Raw genomic sequence first — 24,226 nt, forward strand, 5'->3', positions numbered from 1 at the left:
GAAGGCGCACCAAGCGATATTAAGGCACACCAAGCGATATAAAGGTGCACCAAGCGATATAAAGGTGCACCAAGCGATATAAAGGTGCACCAAGCGATGTGAAGGCGCACCAAGTGAAATAGGTGCACCAAGCGATCCAAGTGGTCCAAGTGATCCAAGTGATCCAAGTGATCCAAATGATCCAAGTGATCCAAGTGATCCAAGTGATCCAAGCGATCCAAGTGATCCAAGCGATCCAAGTGATCCAAGTGAACCATATGATCCTGTATATTTTAGATGCACCCTATTCACATAATGGACGCTGCTTGAACGAGACAAAACACGCTGTTGTTACTTTTGTGCTTTTAGCTGACTTGATGCCTGTGTTTTTTATTTGCATGCTTGTTTTGGCGAATGTGTACTTTGTAATACAAATGTATGCCTTGGGGCGTGTTATACAGCTTTCCTGTGACGAGCACGGCATGTGCGCATGTTGGCGTTCCTTTTTGGTGTGTGTTCTCACCTGGGCTTGTGCAAAGTCTATGATATAAAACACACATAGACGCCCTCCCAGTTTGATCATAGATAACTTATTTTGATTACCGTGTTATTATTTCACACTTCAGTGCGTGCAAGTTGTGTGTGCGTTTATTTTCAATTTAGGTGCAAGGAAAGTCAGTTGTTCAAACCAACCAATACGAACTGTGTTTGCACTTTGAACATAGGATTAGGGATGTAATTGCAGATTTGTGTTGTATTTATTGGCACCAATATTACACAGATTTGAGGGTTATTTTTATTTTTGTTACTGAAACAAAAGTTCCCTATCGTGTGGTCTTTTTAAATCTAGCAAGGACCATGCACTCACAGGTAAAGGTTTTCCCTATTCTGTGGTGCATAAACTCGACTGAATAAAAAGTTAACATTTTTCATCAAAAACCAGCATCTGAAAGTGAATGTCTTTTCAAATCATTAGATGAAAATATTGTACTAAAATAATGTCATAGAACCGCGTAGGAAATAGGCAATACTTACAAAATAATTGCTTTCACGAATCACGACATAGGCTATAACGTATACGTGCTGCTGTATTTTCAATCACCGGTGATTATGGTAACACAAATTTTGCACAATACACACATTGACCATAAGAACGAAATTGATCACTTAGGAGACATAATTATTGTCAATTGAAATTGAAAGAACTTATTTCTTCTGGTACCCAAAACTTTCTGGCACGGTACAAGGGCTGTTGAAAGGTCGTCCTGATCCCACTTTGAGATTCATCCAATGTTCACGATTTGCTCTGTAAACATTTGTGTTTTTATAGCGCAAGAACAGCTTCGGCTATGCTGGATTACGCGTATTTCGGTAAAGCTCCTTAAACAGTTTGCTTAAAGTCTAAAAAGGTAACATAGCCTGGGACTTGAAACAGGAGTCTCAAAGCTTAACAACGATTTCCGTTTAAAGCAAGGGCTTGTAATACCTTAAAGTTGGGAAAGAAACCATAGCCTACTTTCGACCGTGAGTTTTTACTTAGTTGATGCCGTTTCTTGATATTTAACATTAACGTGGTCCTTACTTTACTCTCGACGGCTTCCAACCGCTTTCTCCCAGATAACTGAAAACCGGAGGGGAAATTGTACTCACAGGAGGAGTTCTTCCCCTTTCCTGTTGTAGCTGCAATAAGCAATATCAAATAATAGTAAAGATGAAAAGTTGGGCCCGGGAATCTCCACGAAGAACAAAATACAAAATGGAAAATTTTTGAAGCAAAATGTCAGATTGGTAGTATTGGCTGTCCCACATAGCTTCAATTCAGTCGTTTCCATAAAAAGTTAGGTGGATTTGCAAACACCGGATCTCCTACCATAGGTATGTTAATTTCCGTTAGGTGGCGTAATGTAACACAGACTTTTGCGATTGCTGACTGCACAATTGCCATTTTAAACGCCAATACTCCGTTGCGCCACCTACCGTAAATTAGCAAACCTATAGTGTCAGTTCCTGTGTTAATAGCTCTACTAAAAAGTTAACCCTGAAAAGGATCGGGCTTTTCCACAACAATGGCATATAATTAAATATCCTCTAACGAAATTGTAATTTTAAAGCTGTGTCACCTAACCTGTAGTTTTATCTGTCTTTGAAAAATAAATTGTGTAAAATCTCCATTTACCTCTTGTGCAAACGCCCTGATGTGATGCGATTCGCAGCCGCAACAACCCCCAATGTAGTTGACACCAATTTCATATGCAGACCTGGCGAAGGCGTGAGCTTCAAACCTGGTCATCACACGAGCATCAAGACCTATAGAAAATATCATTTTTGTGATTTATCAAACCATCCATGCAAACATTTTGAAAATATCGTCTGGTACGTTTTAAAACCAAAATGTTTCATGAGTTTTTGTGTGGCATCGCCAGACATTGGCGTACCCAAAATTTTGTTGTGTATTGAGATACTTTCATTCCGTGTGGTTTCGTGTCTTATCATGAATATACTATCAAACAACTATACATAAACTGCCAAAAATGACCTTTGTCATTGTCACCGAGTTGTGGGTTGAAGTCAAAATATAGCCTATTTATGTTCATGCAGACATAAAATAAGTCAACAAAGCTAAACACGCGCAAAAATACAAAAAACGACGCCTAGCGTTAGCAAAACATGGTATTGGGCAAAAACTATTTGGCTTCGGCTGCCTACGCCAGAGTAGTCTACTGGCTTGCAGCAAATACACAGATCAGAAATTGCAAACCAAAGTTTCACAACACCAAATATAAAAATTTGTGCATATAACACGAAAGGTAAAAGTGTTTGCAGATAGCACCAAAGGAAGTTTTTGTACCTAATGGAGCTTCCGGAAGTGCGTGAACTCCTTTGATGTTGTTTTCTGCCTCCGGACACATCCAGGCAACAGGCTGGCACATAAGATAAGGAGAAAGTCCTTCAGCGTCGAGTGCTTTCTTGATACGTTTCATCGATTTCAAACTGGTGTTGATGTCGAAATAGCAGTTCAACCCTTGCAATACAAAACGGTGTAAGTGCAAAGTAAGAAAGTGGGATATTTTCCAAATCCAAGATTCTTTTTATTACGTTTGGCGATTTTTGCTGCCTGGCCACATCAAAACCGTTTCTAAACTTTTTCAATTTGCTAAGATTATATTTGCAATTCAGGCAAACATGACCCACCACATAAATATAGCGAGAGGACTTTACCTTTAGGCTTCAGGAACCGTCTTTTTAAAAATTATTTAAAACATCGAGTTGACTTTATACGCCTAGAGTCAGATCATTATTAAGCCCATACTAGTTAGCAGGCCTAAACCCGACACTATAAGCCCGAATATTTTTTAACCAAAGCCCGAGGGCGTGAAAGTTTTGTGGAACAAATGATGCTGAGTGTAAAGTCAGGCCCAAACGAGTCACTTTTATTTGCACTTAAGCCCGAGCCCGACCCGCAAAGACGGCCTCAACTCCCATTCTGACTAGCCTTCTTTCAATACGGGCAACCAGTATCCCACCCAATGGTGGATTCAGCCGATTCGCACCGGTTTTGTAGAACCGTCTCACGAAATTTTATGAGATCAGCAAACCGTTTAGCATGACAAAAATTGGAATCCCACCAATACAAACTTGAATACCATCACTGGTTTTATGAGATCAGCGAATCGGCTGACAAAAGATTTGAATCCCACCACTGATCCCACCTACTGCAAAGTACCAACCATTATTCTACCTATCATATCAGCTCCAGTGTTAGCCATCTTTACGGCACATTCTTCTAACGTCACGCCACTATAATCTCCCATTGCTCCGATCTTCATCGAGCAAGCAACTGGCTTCTTCAAGGTCTTCATCACATCTACACACTGCTCCAGTTCTTCCACGTAACCAAAAAACTGAAAATTTATCCCGGTTATCCAGTTAATATTTAAAACGACAAAATTCTAAATTTGTAATCGTTCATGTGCTTGGAGTTTTCAGGAACAAGGCTTGGGTCCAATCATACTTATTGTCTTATTGCAGTTCATCAATTTTAAACTTATTTTGGGTCAATTTCGATTAGTTTTTTATTTATTTGGTTTGAAAGTCTTCAAAGTTTTAGCTCTGTCATACATAATTGGTCAAAATGGGACCAGAACCCACATCCTTTTGGCCTGACCAGGTACCATGTAATTTTTTTAGGTCAAACAATCCAGAAATCAAACCACTTCAGTCGCTTAATATTAAATACGTTCAATTTACCTCTCCGAGATAAAAATCAATGTCCGCTTCATGCTCTTTAAAAGTTTTCGCTTGCGACTCAAACTCCCTTCGCGCAGCCTCTTCTCCAATATTTTGTTGGAATGAGATTCCTGGAGAAAATCCGGCACAAACCAGGGCATTCCCCTCATCTGCAACCTCTCTGGCCATCTTGCAAGCTGCTTCGTTGATTTGTGCTGCCTGGAGTGCGAAAACGAAAAAGGTTATGATGTGCCATGCGTCCCCTTAGTGGTAAGCGAAAAGATTACACTCGACGGCAAAAACATGCTGGTGTATTTGTGTTTAAATAATAGTGTTTTAAATATAAACAGTGGCATATTAAACATAAATTTTGATTTGGTTGTGTTTTGGAAGCGTTTTAAAGTGGATTCTACTTAGTGGTGATCCTTAAGCAAAAATGGTTTAAATCAAACAAACTGTCATAAAAATACTGTTTTTCCAATTGAAACACTTGAAACCAAACAATGATTTAACATATATTTCTACTTACAGTAACGTCCACTAGTTTGCCTTTTTCGTTGAGTAGATTCAATCGCCCATCGTGAGAATAAAACGAAGGTGTCTGAATCACGTCGGCTCCGGCCCACAAATATTCCTTCAGCAAATTCTTTACAGCATCGGGGTGCGTCACTACCGCCTCTGGTGTCCAATATCCAGCTCTAACGTAGCCTCTTTTCTCCAAAACGGCTATCAAGCTACCATCGCCTATTACTGGACCAGCCGCAAGCAAATCTAGAATGCTTGACCTTGCAGTTTTACTCATATTTGTTACTATTGACGAGACCTATGTGCAAATATGTGGTGAACAGAAACACATCGCTCCCACAAAACCATTTTAAACTTGATGGTTTTTAACTATTTAAGTTTAATGCTTTAACTAAACATAGCACTCAGATGAATTAGCACTCTTTGGCATTTACTTCCTAGAAAATAAAAAACTTGCAATTTACCCCGAAATAATAAGCTTATTACTATAGATTACTTACAGACTTGAAAAGTAGCTTGATCACAAAAATAGCTTTCAAAAAGCTTGAATAATGTAAAATCGTATTGCACACGTTCGGTTTTCTAATCAAATACTCATTGCCATGGGTATGATAGGTCACAATACAAAACCCTCTGCATTCTGCTACACAATATTTCATTCGTTTTAATCACAACTGCAAATTAGACAGGCCTATCGGCACACATTAATGTGTCTGAGGTATGAAGCGCGTTCGTTGCCCAAAAGTTGCTGAACTTGTTTGCTTAATTGTAACGGTGTTGACTTATCTAAGAACTTTGAACCTAACAAATTTTGTTTGTGCAAAATTAATAAATTATCCGGTGAACTTGAAATCTCGATTTTTGCTTAGAATGTCCTCCTTAATGCTAGTCATACATATAATGCTTTAATATTGTTTTTTAACACCTACTTTTTAAAGCCTAATCAAAGTTCACCTCATTTGCTTCGTTGCATTGCTGTGAGTTTTTGTAAGTGCAGAATTGCGATCGTTGCTTGTAACAGCTATAGCCGGTAAAAAGTCAACAAAACTACACTACTCCTCGTGTGATATACCAGATGGACATACGGCAAGGCATGTGCGTTGCCATATTTATACTGTGCTATCTTGACCATTATATCTGAACTGCTGATGTTTGACCGAAATGATAGCTTCAAAAAGCAATAGTTGATCTGAAATATGGCTGTGTTTTACAAGTTGCCACGTAACGTTTACCTACCGATTAAAGGTGCGTATTACAAGGAATAAGTCGCCACGTAGCCTTCACTTGTGTTTACACCGGCATGACGAGGCGTTTAAACTTCTGTTTGCTCTTGCCAAAGCTAACAAGAAAGTGCCGTTATACACATCTCCTTACTTACACATCTCCTTACGACTATCGAAAAAAAAACAGTTTTAACCTTTTACCTACTGAAAAACATTACATTGTGATCCAAACCTTAAAGCAGGGGTGGGCAAACTACGGCCCGCGGGCCGCATGCGGCCCGGCAAAGGAGTTCATGCGGCCCGCCAAATGTTAGTGAATTTTAAAGAGAATGTTAGTAACACTGAATAGTATTATGAGCACAGCCGACGAGTTTTAAAAAATACCGGGGTTGCGACTTGCCGATACCTATACCATGTGCAATATCTGTACCCGTACCATACTTTGGAACTAAACACAGACACTTTTTACGTGCTTTATAGCCGGTTGTGTCTGCCACGTTATTTTGCAAATCGTCACTTGACAAAATTTCTTCGTTCGATAAAGGTAAATAAAAGTAAAAGCGATTCACGTTTTCAAACAGCCCATTTTGCACTGTTGACGCCAAAACTTTTATCACATTGGATCAAGTTTAGGTCGTTGCAATACTTTGCAAACGGACATTAAACACGGCTTTAGAATCGTTAACACATTAATGTTGGCGCAATAATTTCTTGACAAAAAGACGTGGTGTAGCCTATATGTTGCAACAAATGCTTGTTTATTTTGAAACATTTGAAATTGTGGCGTTTCAACCAATATTTGTCCAATAATTTCAGTGACAACTAACGTATTTGCACATAGCTGAAAATATACTCCGTTAATATTTTGGGCAAAATCAGGGGGGCACAACTTGCGGCCGTACGGCTACATGCGGCCGCGGAGACGAGTTTGTGAGGCGGTGACCATGTATGTCAAAAAATACACGTGCTGGCGGCGGTGACGTAACTAAATTATTTTGCCAAATATTTTGATTTTGAAACTGCTAAAAACAGATTTCGTAAGACTGGAAAAAAAGATTACCAGCCTAGTAACCAATTGCGCCAGGCTTTTTATCTGCTTATTGTGTGCAAACAATGCGAAAGAACAGGCACCGCAATCGTCACAACATAGATTATGACGTCATAAACAGTTAGCTCCGTTTAGCTAAACTTATGCGTCAAGTAAGAAATTTTTGATCTGAGCATTTTAGGCGACTTTAAATGGTATATATAGGATACAAACCTAATTCTTTACACCAGTTATATTAAAAAAAAACAAGCAAGCAATTGGGGGCCGTTGGTAAAATACTATGCGGCCCCCTGACATTAAGAACTTTTGAATGCGGCCCTTGCACTGAAAAGTTTGCCCACCCCTGCCTTAAAGAAACGAACAAAACAAAAGTGTAAAATTGCTGCCATAAGCAAAAGTTCCATTGCACAAACAAAGAATTCTATTAAATTTAAGCAGACGTATCCACGTTTGCAACCATAGCGAAGTCAACTTTTAACCAGTTTAACCTTGAACAACTACTTAGTCTGATTGGAACGAAATAAAATTTATGCAGTTACGCTATAAAATACCAAAAACATTTAAAATATTATGTGTTAGTCCTTTTTCGGATAATTATAGTCTGACTAAATTGCGCCCAATAAGAAGGTCATTCAAAAATATCAAATTAAAGAATCCTCATGTGATTTTAATAAAACGCGAACTGGACTGTGTTTTGTAATTTTCTGCCTGTAGCTTTAAGTTATCTCGTTCTCAAGACAAGTTTCTCGTGGGAAAATGTTGATTAGGCGTCAGGCGTGTTTTTCGCTTCGTCCAAACGAAATGCTTTTTTATCCTGCTAATGCGGTGACTGCACGCATGAGTGATTTTGTCGCAGTACTTAAAGCGTGACCAACCTCGCTTTTCATTTGGTTTGATTTAAGGGTGCTGTGCTGTTGATATTCTTCCATTTGTCAATGAAAGTAGGACTATGCAATGCAATCTGCATGCAATTAGCTGGAAACTGATTTATACACTGGATAAGTCATGCAAAATCTTCAGAGATAACTACTTATGGATCGGACAAGTGTTTTCTTTTACCACAGATTTTTTGAAAGCACAAACTTTTGCAGTGATTTGATTATTTGTAGCACAAGATACGATCTAGTTGCTGCAATTGTCTGCAACATTGCCACTTAAACTGAATTGAGAATTTGTGCTGAGCTAATTTACCTCATTAAACAGAGCCATTTGTTTGCAGTTGATACTACGGGGCAATATGCGCGCCAAAGGCAACCTCGCGCGCCCAGTCTGTGCTATTCAAATTGAGCACAAACTTGAATGCCTTTTATGAGGAAACAATGATTTACTTGAGTATTGAACTGAATGGAATTATATTGCAAAAGTATGCTGCTGATATCATAAACCAAGGTGAGATTTCACAAATTAAAAGTTTTGCAATTTCTTTATAACTTTGCCGTGTGTGGTCATACTTTTGGTACAAAGTAGACTCTTAGTCACAAACATGTATCACACACATAGGTTACTTTATTTGCTAAATACAAAAACTTTTCAAAATTAAAAGAAATAAGAAAGTATCATCAAAGTTAAGCACGAAAATTTTGCCTGTATGTAACATTGCCACATGCTAGGTCTGGTTTTGTGCGAAATCCGTTGTGTACATCAAGCATACAGAAAATACATTCTCTTAGCACAAACATGGTACAAACGTTTGACATAATTTACAATAAAATGTTGCGGCTCCAAATGAACAGTGAATACCAAACAAAAAGTGCGCTCAACGGTGCTAGAGGTGTAGCTTTTTGTCCTGCACTTGTTGTAGGGCTTGTTGTGGGAGCCGTTGTGGTTGTTGTTGTGATGGTGGTTGTGGATATAGTGTTGGTGGTTGTAGTAGTAGGTGGATCCGTCGTTGAGTTGGTAATGTTTACATAGAAGCCCGTTGAATCCCAAAAATCGCACATTTCCTTGCGGTAGTCAAACTCGACCGAACTTTGCGGTGCCGCGATGTATATGTTGCTCCACTGTTTCATGTTTTCCTAAATGTAAACTTTGTTTTTATAAAATGCATGGGTAACTTGCTTGACTTGGTTTGACGCCTCAACAGGCCTGGCGTACTATGCTTAACTATGAGTGTGCCGTAATATGCATGAACGCTTGAGAGCCGGTCCCTGTTATGTATTTATGTTTATTCTAGTGGTTTTCGAGAGCGAATTGCTTTGTTGTAGACCTTATGTGAACAAAAGAGTCTTACTGTGTGCCTTTTTGAAAGAAATTAAAGTTATCTTTGATTGTTTTTGCCAGAAACGTTTATCTGGTGCGTTGAATTGAAAGAACTCTACACAACGCCCAGAGGTACTGACAGGGTTTGGTATAGCTCTGGACTAGGCAGAAAAGTGGATGTCGCAAATAGGCACACGCAACATCAACCTGACGTGCAGCTACTTATACTTACGCCTTGCACTACTTGATACGTTGGCCATGCGGTGGAAGCGTTGTTGGATGACGAAATACTTGAAGGATCCCCAAAATGTGCGAAGTTTCCCCAATATTCGCTGAACATGTCTGATACCAGCGTGTCATTTTCAGTGAAGGTCATTCTACATTTCACAAGTCAAGAGTTATTGCAAATTAACCCAATTGAAGGGTAAGATATAATTATAAATCTAGAAGTGCCATAACAAGTTTTGGGAATTATTTGTGCTGTCCTGTTTCTGCAAAGTTACGAGACTCGAAATCTCCAGTTTTTTTCGGGTATTTTTTTATTAGTAGATTCGTAAGTATGGTATTTGGCCTAGGTTGCCCAAAAAATTTGATTCGAGTATTCTTACAAAATCGGTTGGTGCTATTTAAACAAATTTTAAAATTATCTCTACCAATGTAATGGAAACGTAAATATACTAAAACAAACTCGAATCAACAACGTAAGTTACCCGTAGCTTGGACCTGTTTTAAATACAAATGGTAGTTCTGAGCTGTGAAAGGAATAACCGCACACGGCTGGGTTGGTCATCACAGCGTAGCACCCTGGACCGCCCATAGGGTAAGCATTGTCGTATAAATATACACCATCTGTTCCATTATAGGTGTTGCTTGCAAACCTGGGGAAAACGAATAATTATAGTCCGACATGTCACTTCTGTTACACTAAGAATTGTTTATGACATTCTTTTGCAAAATATTTAAGATTTTATGTTGATATTATTTGTAACAAAATTGAAAGTGGTAGAAATTCAAATTAATAAAAGAATGTTTTATAAAAAGTGCTTACATATCTTTTTAAAGCATTATTAGCATCTTATTTAAATACATTCCTAACAAGTATACTATGTTTTTCTAAATTAAAACCGTCGCTGCCTCGAGAGTATAATTAGACAATAATACTGTCGTCGGACCTTGAATTGTATAGTAATGCTTTTACTTCAACTAATGCTATTTTAAACAAAAATGGATTTTTATGACGACATTTGTGATATCACAGCAAAAAGGGGTAAATGAAACTCCTCTGGATGTTTTTAGACATAATGGCAACAAAAAAGTTAAGAAGCGCTTGTTTACGGTTGTTCAAAAAAGTGAAGATAAAAAACCTTGCTAGTGCTCTGGTAGGACAAGTAAACCACATATCTGTCAGTTCTACTCCCAGCACGGTAGTTGTGTTGTATTCGTCTGTGACGTACTGCAAATATTGGTCGGAAACCATGTCCCCAATCTCATCTCCCAGCATAAACTGGTTGAATTTCTAAATCAAAACATTTTTAGGTATATTTGGTCAAACAGATTTTTTACAAAATAGGGTTTATAATATAGACGAGAGTATTTGGTAGTTTTGCAGAATGAATTCGTCAACATCAATCAATTTGTTTATGACGTCCCCAAAATGTTTTTTTAACACAAAGAAAAACTACCACAACAGAATAGCGTTTCATTATCATTTAAGTTCCGATGGGTTGTCATGTTGCTTCCGTTACCAGCCTGACAATGAATTACTGGCATATTGTCAGGAGTGTCCTGGGAAAAACGATAAGGTTTTAAAACCATTAAAGTTGACGCAATTTTAGTTGGCGTATTTTGAAAGATTGCAAGCTCGCTAAACATAGGGGCCTGCTTAGATGAAAACTGTTTGTAGGTTGATAGGCCATATGTTTTTACAATAGTTTGCCATTATTACGCTTTTCATTCAATTCAACCCTTTTTTGAAAGTCTCTATCAGTCGTAGATAAATTTTAAAATATAAATCGTAAGGATTCTCTTAAATTTTATACTACCTTGAATTCAAGTTGGTTGATGCTACGGTTTTCGAACACACTGTAGACAAATGCAAGTTCTTGATGGTTGGTGCCAATAATCATACGTTTGTTTGTCAACCAATTTCCAGTTTGGAACAGATTTAAAGGTTGATCCTGAAACTCGACGCCGTCAATCATAGGTCTATAGGGTTCCACTGCCCCCCAAACGTCCCCGTCTTTAAGGGCTTCCCCAATTACTGCGTTTCGCTTTTCAGCGATCACTGTAGCGTTCATGGTCCTATGAAATAATACAAAATTTGTTAAAGAATAGGTCCAAATCGCTCTCACTATGATGGCAATTCATCGTTGCCAAAAATATATCCATACAGCAGATACATTTACTCAAAGACACGCCTTAAACTCTTTACGTTATTTTTTGATTTTGTAATCAAGATAATAATTAGCTACTGAAGTATTAATTTCATTTATCGGATTAAACAACTTTAATCAGCGATTTTTTTCCAATCTTTCTTCAGCAGAGAGTTTTGTAACCATTGCTTTTATACATGCCTAATTTACACTTTGCTGAACTTAAAACTGTACAAAAGTTAATTAGGCCAACTTAAATTTAAAGTAACTTAACTGACTTTAAACATTCAATGTCGGAGCAGTTCACTGCGTCCATGAGATAGTTGGTGATTCTAAGTGCTCCTTGTTGATCAGGATATTTGAACACAGCCGGGTTGCTTTCCATGATAACCCTGACGAAATATGGCTCACTCTTGCGCGATAGGACGTGAAACATTGTTGCTTGCGCACCTGAGCTCTCGCCAAATATTGTGACCTAAATACAAGGACAGTGGGGTAAAGCAAAATAAGTTTGTTTTGTTTAGCAAATAGAAATTTTCAACTAAAATTGCCCAATAGATTAACACAAAGTGTTAAGAGCTGAGTAGCCTACAAGAGGAATCTTCAAATATGGCGAGAGGAAGTGTGTAACACAGAGTTGAATCTTTTGCAGTGTCATTCTAAAAACGGTCTTAAATAACTTATTATTAATGTTAAAAAAATTGTAAAAAAGTTTTTCCTTAATGAAAACGCTAAACGAAATTTGAACCTTGAGTTTCTTTTGTTTGACTATAAACGCTAAACTTCAAAATTAACAAGGTACAGCCACAAATACGACTCTGTCGCTTGAATAAAAAAAGCGTAGTCTGTCCAATCCGTATTTTTGTTTTCTCTTACGGATTTCACCATTGAAGGATATCATACCTTATTGGGGTCTCCTCCAAAGCTCGCGATATTAGTTTGTATCCATTTTAACGCCATTCTCTGATCTTCTAACCCTTGGTTACCGTCAAAGGTTGTGTTGGTTGTGTTGTCCTTGTAGTAGAGAAAGCCAAATGGCCCTGAAAAAAGCAGTGATGACTTGTTTGCTAAACCCGTGAATTGGAAAACCATTGTTTAGTTTTGATTCTTTTAGTGTTATTTGACATAGATGCAACACGTTTAGCCCCAATCTATAAATTGTGCCTATGATGGTATACCGTTGCACATTTATTTTGGTCTTGATGATTTGCAATTGTGTGGCAATGCGATTCTCACCAGGCGAAATAAACTTGTCTCGACGTTTTTTCTTTAATTTAGTAACCTGGTGATGTTCCAGTTTATTGGCTTGGCGATTTGCACCTTATTATGGCAGCGGTTTTAATCTGTGCACTATTTGTTTTCTGTGTGTTTTTGTAACGCCGGGAACATTCAACGTTAACCGCCATTAAAGTGTACAGTACAAGGAATGCATGGCGCGCTTGACCCATACAGACATAAAAAAACCTGATCGGGATTCGTCCCCGGGAGAATCCTGGGTTCGAACCCCGTGAAAAAAAAAGTTAAAAATATTGCACCAAAAGCAGTTTAACAACCAACGTTTACTGCATAAAAATAATTTACTGCTTAAATTAATTAAAAATACTCAAAATAATCCAATGTCTACAACGTACCGATTCGTGAATTAACTGTGACGATAATAGCGTTGGTAGCGTTGCTTAAATATCTTCCGCTGTCCTGAGGCGTCGTCCCAGAGCCAGCGTAGAAAAATCCTCCATGGTTATACATCATGACTGGCAGTTGGGCGGATGGTGGCTTATTTGGGTCGCTTAGTTCAACCGTCAATGGCACGTTAACATCAAGCACAAGGCAGTCTTCGCTCAGCTGAAGAAGAAATATGTGAAATTAGTTAATGCATTGGTTGCCAACCTTTATTGACGAATTCCTCACTTCACAATATAAAACAGTTTTATTCTTCCCTAGTATACTACACAGCAGATGCTAAACCATACAAAGATCTTTTGAAATTGGGTCTTTTATCGACTTCACAGGTTATAATTTCAGAGCTTAAGAGTCTATTTAGAAACTAATTGTAAAAAATAAAGTAAAACAGTTTCATACATCATTGTCGCAAACACCTTCTTCGCAGGCTGCATAAACTTGTTCGCATGCTATGTGAGTTTCCACCGATGCATCGAACATACCGTCTGAGAAATTGAGAGCTTCTTGCGTAGGCATCCACCTGTTATGTTACCAGGTTTTTTTTGTCATTGACGGTTAATTCATTGCACCCAAACGTTGTCAGAAATATTCTAAACTGGACTCTAATTTTTATGCTACTACGGTTCCAGAATATATTATAATATATAGGATGAGTTTTGTTACTACAGTAAAATTGACATATCTGATGTTTCTTTTGTGATGCTGTGTACAGCATTGCACTATTAACAAAAACAAGATTTTTTGCAATGTATTTTAGCATACACAAGTTTTCTGAGAGCTATGTATTTTTAACGAGTCGCTTGCTTGATGTAACTTAATTTCCTAACTTGATCTATGACTACAAATGGTTTGGTTATTACGCTATAGTTCAGATTTTTTCATCAATGTTAGCCTACGAAAAAAAGCAATATTACTCCTTACCCATTTTCTTACAAACATTACCGTTAAAATCGCCGCATCACCTTAGTTCGTAGACTGGAGGTTTCGCGTATGGAATGGCGTAAAATATGTGACTTTCCGGATAAGTCATTCCGTAGACCTTTCCCTGTGTGATCATAACCGTCGGTTTAGGGGCATCACCACTGCCATCGTTGGTGTAACTTGTAGCCAAAGGTCTGTGATCAGTGGGACCTTGCCGTTTTGCTACCGTATGAATAACATCTAAAACTTCGGAAGACGTCTGTGTGCTTGCACGACAATAAGCGACCAATAGTGATATCCCAATCCAAATTACTTTTCCTCGCATTTTTGATACTTCCTAACACAGTTTTTTTATACAATTTTAGTTGAACCTTGATAGGAGAGATATAGAAACTAAGATGAAATACATCAAAGCGTTGTTTAATTGATAGTGAAACCGATTTGGTGTTTGAATTTCTTGACAGATTCGAGCTGAAGCCAAACAAACGTCATCCAAACAACGCCTAAAGTTAAGTTTCGGGCCATTCGAAACTTAGGTTTATCACTGAAAATAATATACCCGTCTCTTTACAATAGAAATTGAATAAAGTTCGTAAAGGCTAGTTTACTATTACAGCGCATGTTTTTATGAAGGTGAGCTGTTTGTATCAAAAATGAATTACATTGCAGACCACCACCAAACATCAATTGCGCACAAACTACACGATCTATTTCAGAAATTGCTATCGCATAATAGGATTTTGCTTATAAAGGTCACCTCAGCAAACAAAGACACGCCTTCGATCATAAGATTTTATTTTGAAATGTTCTCAACAACCTTACGGTGTGGTATCGCGGTAACAACGTATGGTTTGCTGTTGCTGCTGATAATAGGTAACTCTAGGTCATTCGCTGTATGTTTGTTATCAGTTTCTTTATTTCACATGTCAGGTGGATTTAAACAAGCTGAATTATGGCTGCGTGTTGTATGCTTTAATGAATTTACACTTATTTACCAAGTGCCTAAAAACCGCCGGTATCACTTATACAATAGGAGTATATGTAAAAGTGTTTCATTATAGCCTAATTTATTTTCACATTTGCTGCAGTAATTCTAACGATTTTCTTACAGATTAACGCAAAATTTACAAACAGTTTTTTGCGTTTAAGTTATAGCCTAGTTTGTTAAGCTATAGAGGATTTTTTAATGAATGCTGACTAATATAGTTGTTGCGCTTTCAGATGCCACAAAAAATGTATTGTGTGTTTTTATTTGCATTCTGCATATATATAAAGTGCACATTCAAGCACGTACATGAAAATATATTAATACCATTAAAGGACGTTATATATCATTTTTCTTTTATCGCTAGCAGACTTCCAAACGTATACAACAACCAAGGTTGCTAGTACGATGAAGAACACGTACATCAGAAACGTCATGTCGTTGGACATTCTTGTCTCCGAATTGGTGTCTTCAGCTGCGTGAAAAAGGGTACATATTAACTTATTGATTTGTTCTTGATAGTTTTAAAGTCGTGATCGTTATGGCCCAGGGAATTTGTGCTTACGAAGATGTCGGTTCAACTCTCGTCTCTACATTTTTGTTTTTTTTGGAAACTTGGAAATTGCATAAGTTTGAAAAAATCTTATTAATTAGACTGAGCTGTAATTACTAACTTCGCTGTAGGATTCAATAAGAAACTTTGAGTCAAAGGACTGATAGAGCAACTAACAACAAAACTCATCAAATTGTGATGAACGCAGTTGGGTGCTGGTGTAAAAGTATTTACAACTTAACCTACGGTTAGGAACGACTCATTTTAAGGTCAAGAACCAAGTTTAACTTCAACGTTGCTTCCTGACCGTCATTACGTTTACAGGATTTTGGTTATAAATATTCGCCAATGCTATTTACGTTATCTATTGGTATTTAGCAAACTTTGTGTGAGTTATCATGTTAGAAGGGGTTTTCCAATCGTACTAGGAACAAAGAAGACAGCTCGTTGGGAACTGGAGATACGCCATTTTCAAAGCGTCCCATCAACCGAGAATATATAGTTAAAAAATATAAACATAGCTTGTATAAACGAATGGAATTTACCTATGCATATTTTCCCACCCTCTGTCATGCGCCTTTCCTTATGACAAGAACACTTCACTTCGTTCTTGAACACCGCACAACTGTCCGAGCACATTCCATTGTCCTATAAGTATGTAAAGAAAATTTATGATGTCGTTTTTTTGAGAATAACATGGTAATTTGTCGTTACCTTTTCGCATAGGTTATTACGAGTTTGAAGGATTTGTAGCGGCCCAAATGATAGGCGCCTGGGTTCATCTAGATTTACTGATCGTCGTTTTCCTATCGGACCACCGCATGACTACAGAAACAATTGTAGATCAAAACATAAAAGTCGACTTTGGGCAAAATATTCATTTTAGTTTCAATTACCGGCACAGTACATTCCCCAGTTGAATTCTGGCAAACACTTGCGTCGCAGTGAACGAAGATGTCCTGCTCGGCGTCAGTGAAATTGGTCCAGACAAAGCTCTTAAACTTGAAAGTGGCGAAGTTCGGTTTGTAGTTTCTTGTCACCTCTCGTGTGTCGGCTGGCTCATTTCCGCCCATTGCTACACAGCTGAAATCATATCATAAGTAATATAACATATTTGATGTTAAAGCATAAATGATAAGCTGCAGGCGGTGTACCGTTAGGTACATGACTACACTATCCAATGTGACCTATGTTTGTCACCAGCTGCAATGATAAGACCTAATAGGTCGAAGCAGGATGCACTTTCTGCAGCTTACATACCACATTTTGTTTCGGTATTTGTGCACAACTTCCGTAAATAAAAAATACTGCCGCTAGAGGTAATGTTGCTTAAAGCCGCAAGATTTCGGTTTTTCATAAACAAAAATACATTTTCACTTGGGCCCAGTGACTACAAGCTGCATACTTAACCACCACATACCTGGAATCTATGATCGGATACGACGGCATGCTAGTTGGTTCCGAAGTCTGTGTTGCCCAGCAGGATTCAAGCTAAAAGGCAATATGGTTTAGGTCATGACATTTTGTACAGAGACAAATATGGTTTGGTGGACCAAAAACAATCTACAACTTTACCTGCAAAATGTAGTCGTTTACGGTACTTGGAATACTCTTCAGCTCCACATTTGCGTAAACGTATTCTGGGACAACTATTACCGCGTTAGCTTGGAGAGCAACTGCAGAGGTTTCATTATCATAGAGGTCAAATGCAATGTCAAACTCCCCAGCCACTGGGTCGCTCGCAGAATGGACCTCACTTCAAAAAATGTGAGGTTTATGTTTTATATGGCAGTCCTACTTATGGCCTACAAAGCATGTATATTTACTTGACATGTGGGATCACATTGACTGAAGATACTTCGGCTGTGGCGTTTAGTTCGCAGGTAAAGTTGAGGCTATAACGAATGTAGCGTTGTATTGCGACATCAAGGTCCATCAACTTCTGGTTCCAAATTGTGTAAACGTTTGTTATGACATCAGGATTGGACGCCTACAAGTACAAGTTTTAGGTTATTTCATGCCCAAATCCCTTTACTTTTTCCGACTTTTTTGGTTCAGCATGTTAATTTTGTCCTATTTTGATGTTTTCGTTGGATATGTTGATGTATAAACAAGTGGTACTTTGAAGAAAAACTATACAGCCCACATACACCAAATTAAGTTACAGGAATTTTCTAGATAGAGGGGAAAAAATTAACATAACTCACATCACTCAATAAAGGGCATTCGGTGGTGTTGAACTGAAAGATTGCGTCTTCAAACGTTGAACGGCACTTTGGGTTGAGACCCCTCAGATTTTCCACCGGAGACGGTGAGATATAAAACTCATCACCAGTGGTGGCGTTAAGAGTTGTTATATCTTCGTCATTTAGTCTGAAAAAAATAAAGTTTTCAACTTAAATTTGTTCGTGTCTGGAATTAGGTTGAGAATCTGTTTTAAAGTGTTTGAATAAATTTAAGGTGTATTTATTTTGAAAACAGTGCTAAAAGTTAGCCGGAATGGAACCGTTTTAAATGTTTGCAAGTTATAATGTTGGATAATGGCAGACCGATACGGTAAGAAAACTAGCCTATTCTACTTTTATTGGTTAAAATTGCCGAACTTTAGCTGTCAGTTTTAAATTCAAACACAATCCACTTATGTTTTTTGGAATGCTAAAAAAGGCTGTTTGTTACACGGAACAAACCATGCTGAGCAGTCTGCCCCCCAAATTAAACCAAAAAATAATAACTTCAACTTACTTTATGAGCACCACCTCGCCACAGGAGGAAGGACGTGTTGCTAAAATCAATAATATTTGAATTAACTTTTAGTCCAAACAGAAAAGTAATCTGAAAAATCGTGTGTAAGAAAAGGTATCGTAAAGTTATGTGGTACTGCAATAAGTTGTTTTAATAATGCACACAATTATGAAAGGAATTATACCTTACGAAAACTTTGTTGAGAAACCTTTGAATACAGAAACTCTAACGGGGTGAAATTTGGATCACTATACACGGATTTTTTCAAAAGTTTAATCACGAATATAACGGTTCGAAAATGGATAAATTTGTTTCCAAGAGTCAATTTTGATGCTGATAGAGAACGTATGGAAAAAATATGCTTTGATTATAGCACAGTTGGATAACTTTAGAATGATTGAGGGTGTAAATGAAAAAAAAAGCTGAGAACGTCTGTTACAAACTCATGAAGTCATTTTGATTCAACTTAAAGTCTTACTGGTCAAGTTTCGTTTGAGTTTACTTACCGATATTAACCCGTCCGTTTGTAAACAAGGGAGTACTCCTAGATACGTAGTACTGCAGTTCAAGAAGTGATACATCATAAACCGTAACTGTTTCGGAGATTTCCATAACGCTCCCATCCTTGGTAGTCCATGATGCCGCTCCACCTCTGTTAGTTTTCACCTGCGAACATAGTTATCTTGCAATAACAACCAAGATGCATAAGAACACCCTATAGTGATCTATTAACATTTTTGATGTCTACAAAACGCCATAACCGTTCTCATTGGCCGATATACGGCCCGTCGTCGTCAGGTGGTACGCGATCCGTTTAACGTTAAGAATCGCTGCACTAGAATAATCGACAAGCCGGAAAAGCTAGGCAGCGTGGATGGTGTGAAGCGCGAAATGTTAAAACACATCCTGTGGGCTGGAAGAAGTATTACCAGCTTAATTAGTAGCCAAAAAATTAGTAGGCTTTTGTGTGCCAAAGTCACAAACAGTTAAGACTGATCGTCAGACATTTTAATTCGATCTGTGCATCAGGGCCCGCCATACAAAAAAGGTGTAATTAGTCAAGTAGACCCACAACCTAAGCATTTGTGCTGATTAGAAGCAAGGGGTTTGACAGGAAAAGTATTCCCGGTGACTGTTTTAAGCGTTTGAAGAAGAGGTACGGTCGAAATGGCGTGAAATACGCATAGCTTAGTTTTACCACTTGTATAACGCCAAATTTCTTACGCAAAGTTGTCAATTTATATTTTAAAACACACACACACACAGCAAAAAGTAACGGGTTGGTGTATGTTGTTGTTAAGCTAAAATCAAACTGGCGTTTTAAGTTTCACCAAAAGTGTTCAGTACAAACTAAAGCTTCAATGATTGTTTTGCAATAAAATATGTTGTTTTTTGTGCTGACTTTCCTTTTAACCTGTTGGTTAATATACAATAGATTGTAGACTTACGTGCATAAAAGAGTACTCGTTTGGAAGCTGTAGCTGTATAAAATTGATTTGATAGGAAGCCACACCACTTGGAGGATATAAAAGCCACGAACAAAACGTTGGGCCGGGAGGACCGTCTCCTCCGCCAGGAGATCCAAAAGTGAAGGGAAGATCTAGCTGTGTTACTGCTACAACCGAAGTGCAATTCGTCTGTTCTAAAAACCAAACACAACATTACATGTATTATAGAAATACATAAAATTAATGAGGAAAATAGTTTCCCAAATAGAGTTAAAAGCGACTTAAATGTATTGTTACTTAAACGCATTTTTATCAATATTTTGTGTGATTCAAGTGTTTATAAACGGGTGTAACCGATTTGACCTCTCACAGCACTGATGATGGCATAAGCGTTTCCTGAACCGTTTGATTACAAATCATGTTGCTTTTTAAATCTATTTGGGCCGTAATTTTTCTCATTAAACTTATGTACAGATTTACTGTTGTATATCAAAGTTTTAAAGACAATATAGATTGGCCTATTCATCTCACTTTTAAAGCATTTTTTATTTGCATCATATCATTTCAAAACTGTTTAAACGCACCTATTTTACTATTAAAAGGTTTAGGTTGTGGTTACCCCACATTATCAGTATTTCATTTTGTTAGTGACAAGCGCTGGGTACTTACGTTTAACGACGAAAAATTCAAGTGTATTTCCTGGTATATTCTGGGTAAAAATACATTCAAATGTCACAGTTGTAAATCCAGGTGTCCGATAAGCTGGAATGTTTTGTCCGTCACCAGTGAAAGTCGCAACTTTAGTTCCAGAATGGAAAAACTACATATAAAGCACGTAGCGTGTGTAAAATTGCACAAAGTTGCAAGTACAAGCCTCATACTTTCTTGTTGTTGTATTAGTTACATTTAGTGTTTATTAATTTTAGGCAGCATTATAATTTTTTAATCAAAACTTTTTGAAAGAGGTCAATTAAAGAGGTCAATTAAAAGGAAAGAGGAAAGAGGTCAATTAAAAGGTTTTAAAAAGCTGTCAATATTATTTTAAGTACAGTTCGAAATTGAAACGCCCTTGTAAAAATAATAATGATAAAACAGAGCACACTGTCAGTGTATTTTGGTTTGATCCTGATTTTGTGTTTTATATAAATATTGGCCAACTGCTTGTCCAAACCTTTGGCCTTACGGCACTTTCGACAAAGCATTGATACCTAATTGCACTACCTAGTGGCAAATTTACAAGCGATCGCCATCGAACGGTGTGCCGAGATGATGCTCAAGTACTTATACTTTACGTTGTTTAATTGGACGAATTTGAGTAACAAATGAAATCACAAATTTGATTTCGCTAATGGTGATCACAAAATGACAAAATTTGCAACAATGTACTTGACGGGACCCCCGAAAAAAATGTCAGCCAGGCAGTGGCGACTAGTGGCCGTATCCAAAAATTTTAATTCCCAGTGGGACTTAAATTTGGTGAAATTGCGGTACAAATGAAGTCGAGTGGAAGTAAGGTCCGAATCAAATTTATTTTAATCAAACTTAGTGCAAACCCGAAATGACTAAAAACTCTGCTATTAACTGCTTGTCCACATAATGTATTCTCAAAAAGTGTATCGTGAAACATTTCCAAGTGTGCCGCGAAATAATCTCTATTTTCAGGTGCAAACATTCCATGGTGTTTCAGGACTTTACGTCAAAATACTGGTGCGCATGGCAACGTTTCAAAGCTCATACTATTGTTATTGGTAATAAAAAGCGTCCTTACCGACTACAATAATCTTGAAAGTTAACATTATATGATCAACTTCTGTTATGTTTACCCGTGAGCCGCGGAGGGAAATTTTAGCTCTTTAATGCCCAGCATTCTCAAAAAGTTTGAAAACCACTGGTTTAAAGTAGTGATGCACCGAAATTTCGGTTGGCCGAAACATTTTCGGCCGAATGCGCTGTTTATCGATGTTTCGGTTTCGGCCCGAACCTTTTCAGGCGCGTTCGGTGCATCACTAGTTTAAAGGGTCGCATGCGGATTTAGCTCCCACGTCTCTTAAGTTAAATTGTAGAGGATTAGTTCCTACATTGCACTCGTCGCTACCAAGGTCTCCCGATTTCTGAAAAATTGCCCAAGCCGTCTCTTCAATGGTCAATGTAGCATTAATGTAGTCACAGTTATCGGCGATCGTAAAGGATCCCAAGTCGAAGTTTACATTATGCCCGCAGTAGTTGACGACACCTGCAATGAAGATTTGTGAAGTATTTCGGTAAAATAAACAATTAAATTTGTGAATAAACAAAAAACATAATTCACTGCTTTGAAAGTTTTCACAAGAAATAAACAAAGTCAGTATATTTTAGTAAACATAAGGTATAGTCGTAAAATGCTAGAAACTAAGGCACCTTTTAAAAGGAGTTGTAAGGATATGAGAGTATTCCAAACAAAGAAATTTTAAATGAAATAAAATCATCAATTTTGCCAAAATTGACATATTCCTTACCTTCAACAGAAAATGTCCTTAAATTGAATAAGATTGCAGTGATAACCACTAACTTCCAAACTCTTAATATGGCCATCTTTCTAGGACCTGTATTAGCTGCACTGCCGTTTTCAAACTGACATTTCTTTTGTGTAACAACACTGCGTTACGCGGAACGAACCCGAAGGGAAACAATTGAGGTGATCAAAGATGTTTCCGCACTGGGCTGTTAGATATGTGTCATAACCTGTGCATAGCACCGATAACGGATTAACAATAAAGAGAACCGGCCGCAGTACTTTGCAAAACTGTACCTTACAATGTACTGATCGCATTTACGAATTCAACAAGTCTGTGGGCCCCACATACGTTTGAATCTCTTCTCAGAGTCCTCGGTGGTTCGCGAATTTAAGTTTGGAATATATTAATGTAGTTAAAGTTGTGTTGATTTGCAATTTTGCACTGCACAAAAAGTGAAAGTCAAAAGTTTTATTTGCATTGTCACTTCATCATCACAGTTCCATTTTTGAACGGTTAAATAAACAGCAAGACACCAAAAAACACATTGGTTTATGGAAACCATTGAATGAGTGTCCTGTTATTTGAATGTTGGTTGAAATCCGTAAAAAATATATTCTTCTCGGACAAGAAATTTGCATTCTGCATCAATAAAATTTAACAGAAACCAAATCTAAGTTTAGCAATCAAACTGTGTTTAGGGAGCTCCTATGTGTGCTTTTTTCGAACAAGATACACTGGTTGTGAGTACTAGTATATGGTAATGTTTATGTGGCACCTGACCTTTTAAAGCATACTGACAAACTAATTTTTTGTTCGCGGCACACTTTGTAGAATGAAAACACAAATAATATTCAACGTTTAATAGCGTTGTCAAGCACACCCTTCATTTGTGATTAGGCCCCCTAAACATAAAATGATGATTGTACATGAGGTAACGAATATTTCGCTGTAGACCTTCGTAGTCTATAAAGTCACAGTGATTTGAAAACATCCGTAAATGTAAATTAGTACATTACTACAGTAAAACTGATTTAGAAAACAAATATAGACAAAAAGTTAACGTATAAAAAAACTAGACAAACTATACAAGCCCGATTCTTCAAGCATAAAATAATAATTTCATTTTACTGCATTGCAAGATCAAAACTTGAAATCATATTCGGTCTCTGTATGGGCTCCGTTTACTTTTAACTCATTACCATTTTTTGTAATTCTAGAAAGTTCTTTAGCGCGTTTAAGTGCATCTGATGCTTCCAATGTTTTGCCAAAAGGAGTAAGGCACTGTGTTTTTTTTGTGAAGTAACAATGCACCAAGTAATCCACTTCATTGTCGGGTAACGTTTCAAAAGCAGCTTGTGAATGACTGAAAGCGCAAAGACACCATATAGGCTATGCCACATAGATTTATGTTTGAATGTTTCATTATACCTTCTTTTTGCATATGCTGCAATAATTCAAACGATTTTTGTTGGGATGAACACCAAATCTTCATTTTTTGCTGTTTAGTGATAGTTTGTTAAGCTCTAAAGCAAGGGTCGGCAACCTCTTTTGCACTGCGGACCGGTTTTGAAACTAAAATTTTATCGCGGACCGATCTTCAAAAAACTACAAATATATAGCTATAAAAACGCTTAAATTAGTTTATCATCTCCGGGATAAATGGGCAAAATGTTTTATAGCATTTAACCTGAAAACATTTACGGCCCGGTAACGAACTCCTCGCGGACCGGTACCGGGCCGCGGACCGGCGGTTGCCGACCACTGCTCCAAAGGATAATTAAAAACGCTGTCTAATATCATCGTTGCGCTTGGCTTTAAGCAAAAATGTT

The 24,226-nt window shown here is 37.6% G+C and overlaps 3 protein-coding genes across 3 annotated transcripts; all 3 read right to left on the reverse strand.

The window, feature by feature from the left end:
* Window positions 1-2,095: 2,095 nt before the first annotated feature.
* On the reverse strand, window positions 2,096-5,008 carry LOC145210900 (betaine--homocysteine S-methyltransferase 1-like). Its single transcript, XM_080080010.1, has 5 exons — window positions 4,736-5,008; window positions 4,228-4,425; window positions 3,719-3,881; window positions 2,828-3,001; window positions 2,096-2,286 (listed from the first exon to the last, which is right to left on the reverse strand). Exons 1-5 carry the CDS (start codon window positions 5,006-5,008, stop codon window positions 2,096-2,098), a joined length of 999 nt encoding a protein of 332 aa, XP_079936136.1.
* A 3,694-nt stretch (window positions 5,009-8,702) lies between these two features.
* Window positions 8,703-14,499, reverse strand: LOC145210916 (crystal protein-like). The gene is made up of 10 exons (XM_080080011.1): window positions 14,216-14,499; window positions 13,653-13,773; window positions 13,205-13,415; window positions 12,477-12,613; window positions 11,852-12,048; window positions 11,244-11,502; window positions 10,566-10,717; window positions 9,912-10,079; window positions 9,434-9,578; window positions 8,703-9,017 (listed from the first exon to the last, which is right to left on the reverse strand). Exons 1-10 carry the CDS (start codon window positions 14,497-14,499, stop codon window positions 8,703-8,705), a joined length of 1,989 nt encoding a protein of 662 aa, XP_079936137.1.
* A 909-nt stretch (window positions 14,500-15,408) lies between these two features.
* On the reverse strand, window positions 15,409-22,548 carry LOC145209017 (uncharacterized). The gene is made up of 14 exons (XM_080079267.1): window positions 22,398-22,548; window positions 21,981-22,135; window positions 20,572-20,722; window positions 19,903-20,096; window positions 18,961-19,120; window positions 18,455-18,494; window positions 17,920-18,085; window positions 17,539-17,702; window positions 17,288-17,468; window positions 17,133-17,203; window positions 16,609-16,795; window positions 16,427-16,537; window positions 16,258-16,360; window positions 15,409-15,634 (listed from the first exon to the last, which is right to left on the reverse strand). The coding sequence occupies exons 1-14, from the start codon at window positions 22,471-22,473 to the stop codon at window positions 15,489-15,491; spliced, it is 1,905 nt and encodes a 634-aa protein (XP_079935393.1). The 5' UTR covers window positions 22,474-22,548; the 3' UTR covers window positions 15,409-15,488.
* Window positions 22,549-24,226: the final 1,678 nt, after the last annotated feature.

Source organism: Phallusia mammillata, chromosome 1 (genome assembly GCF_965637545.1).
Source record: "Phallusia mammillata chromosome 1, kaPhaMamm4.hap1.1, whole genome shotgun sequence".
Classification (NCBI taxonomy): domain Eukaryota; kingdom Metazoa; phylum Chordata; class Ascidiacea; order Phlebobranchia; family Ascidiidae; genus Phallusia; species Phallusia mammillata.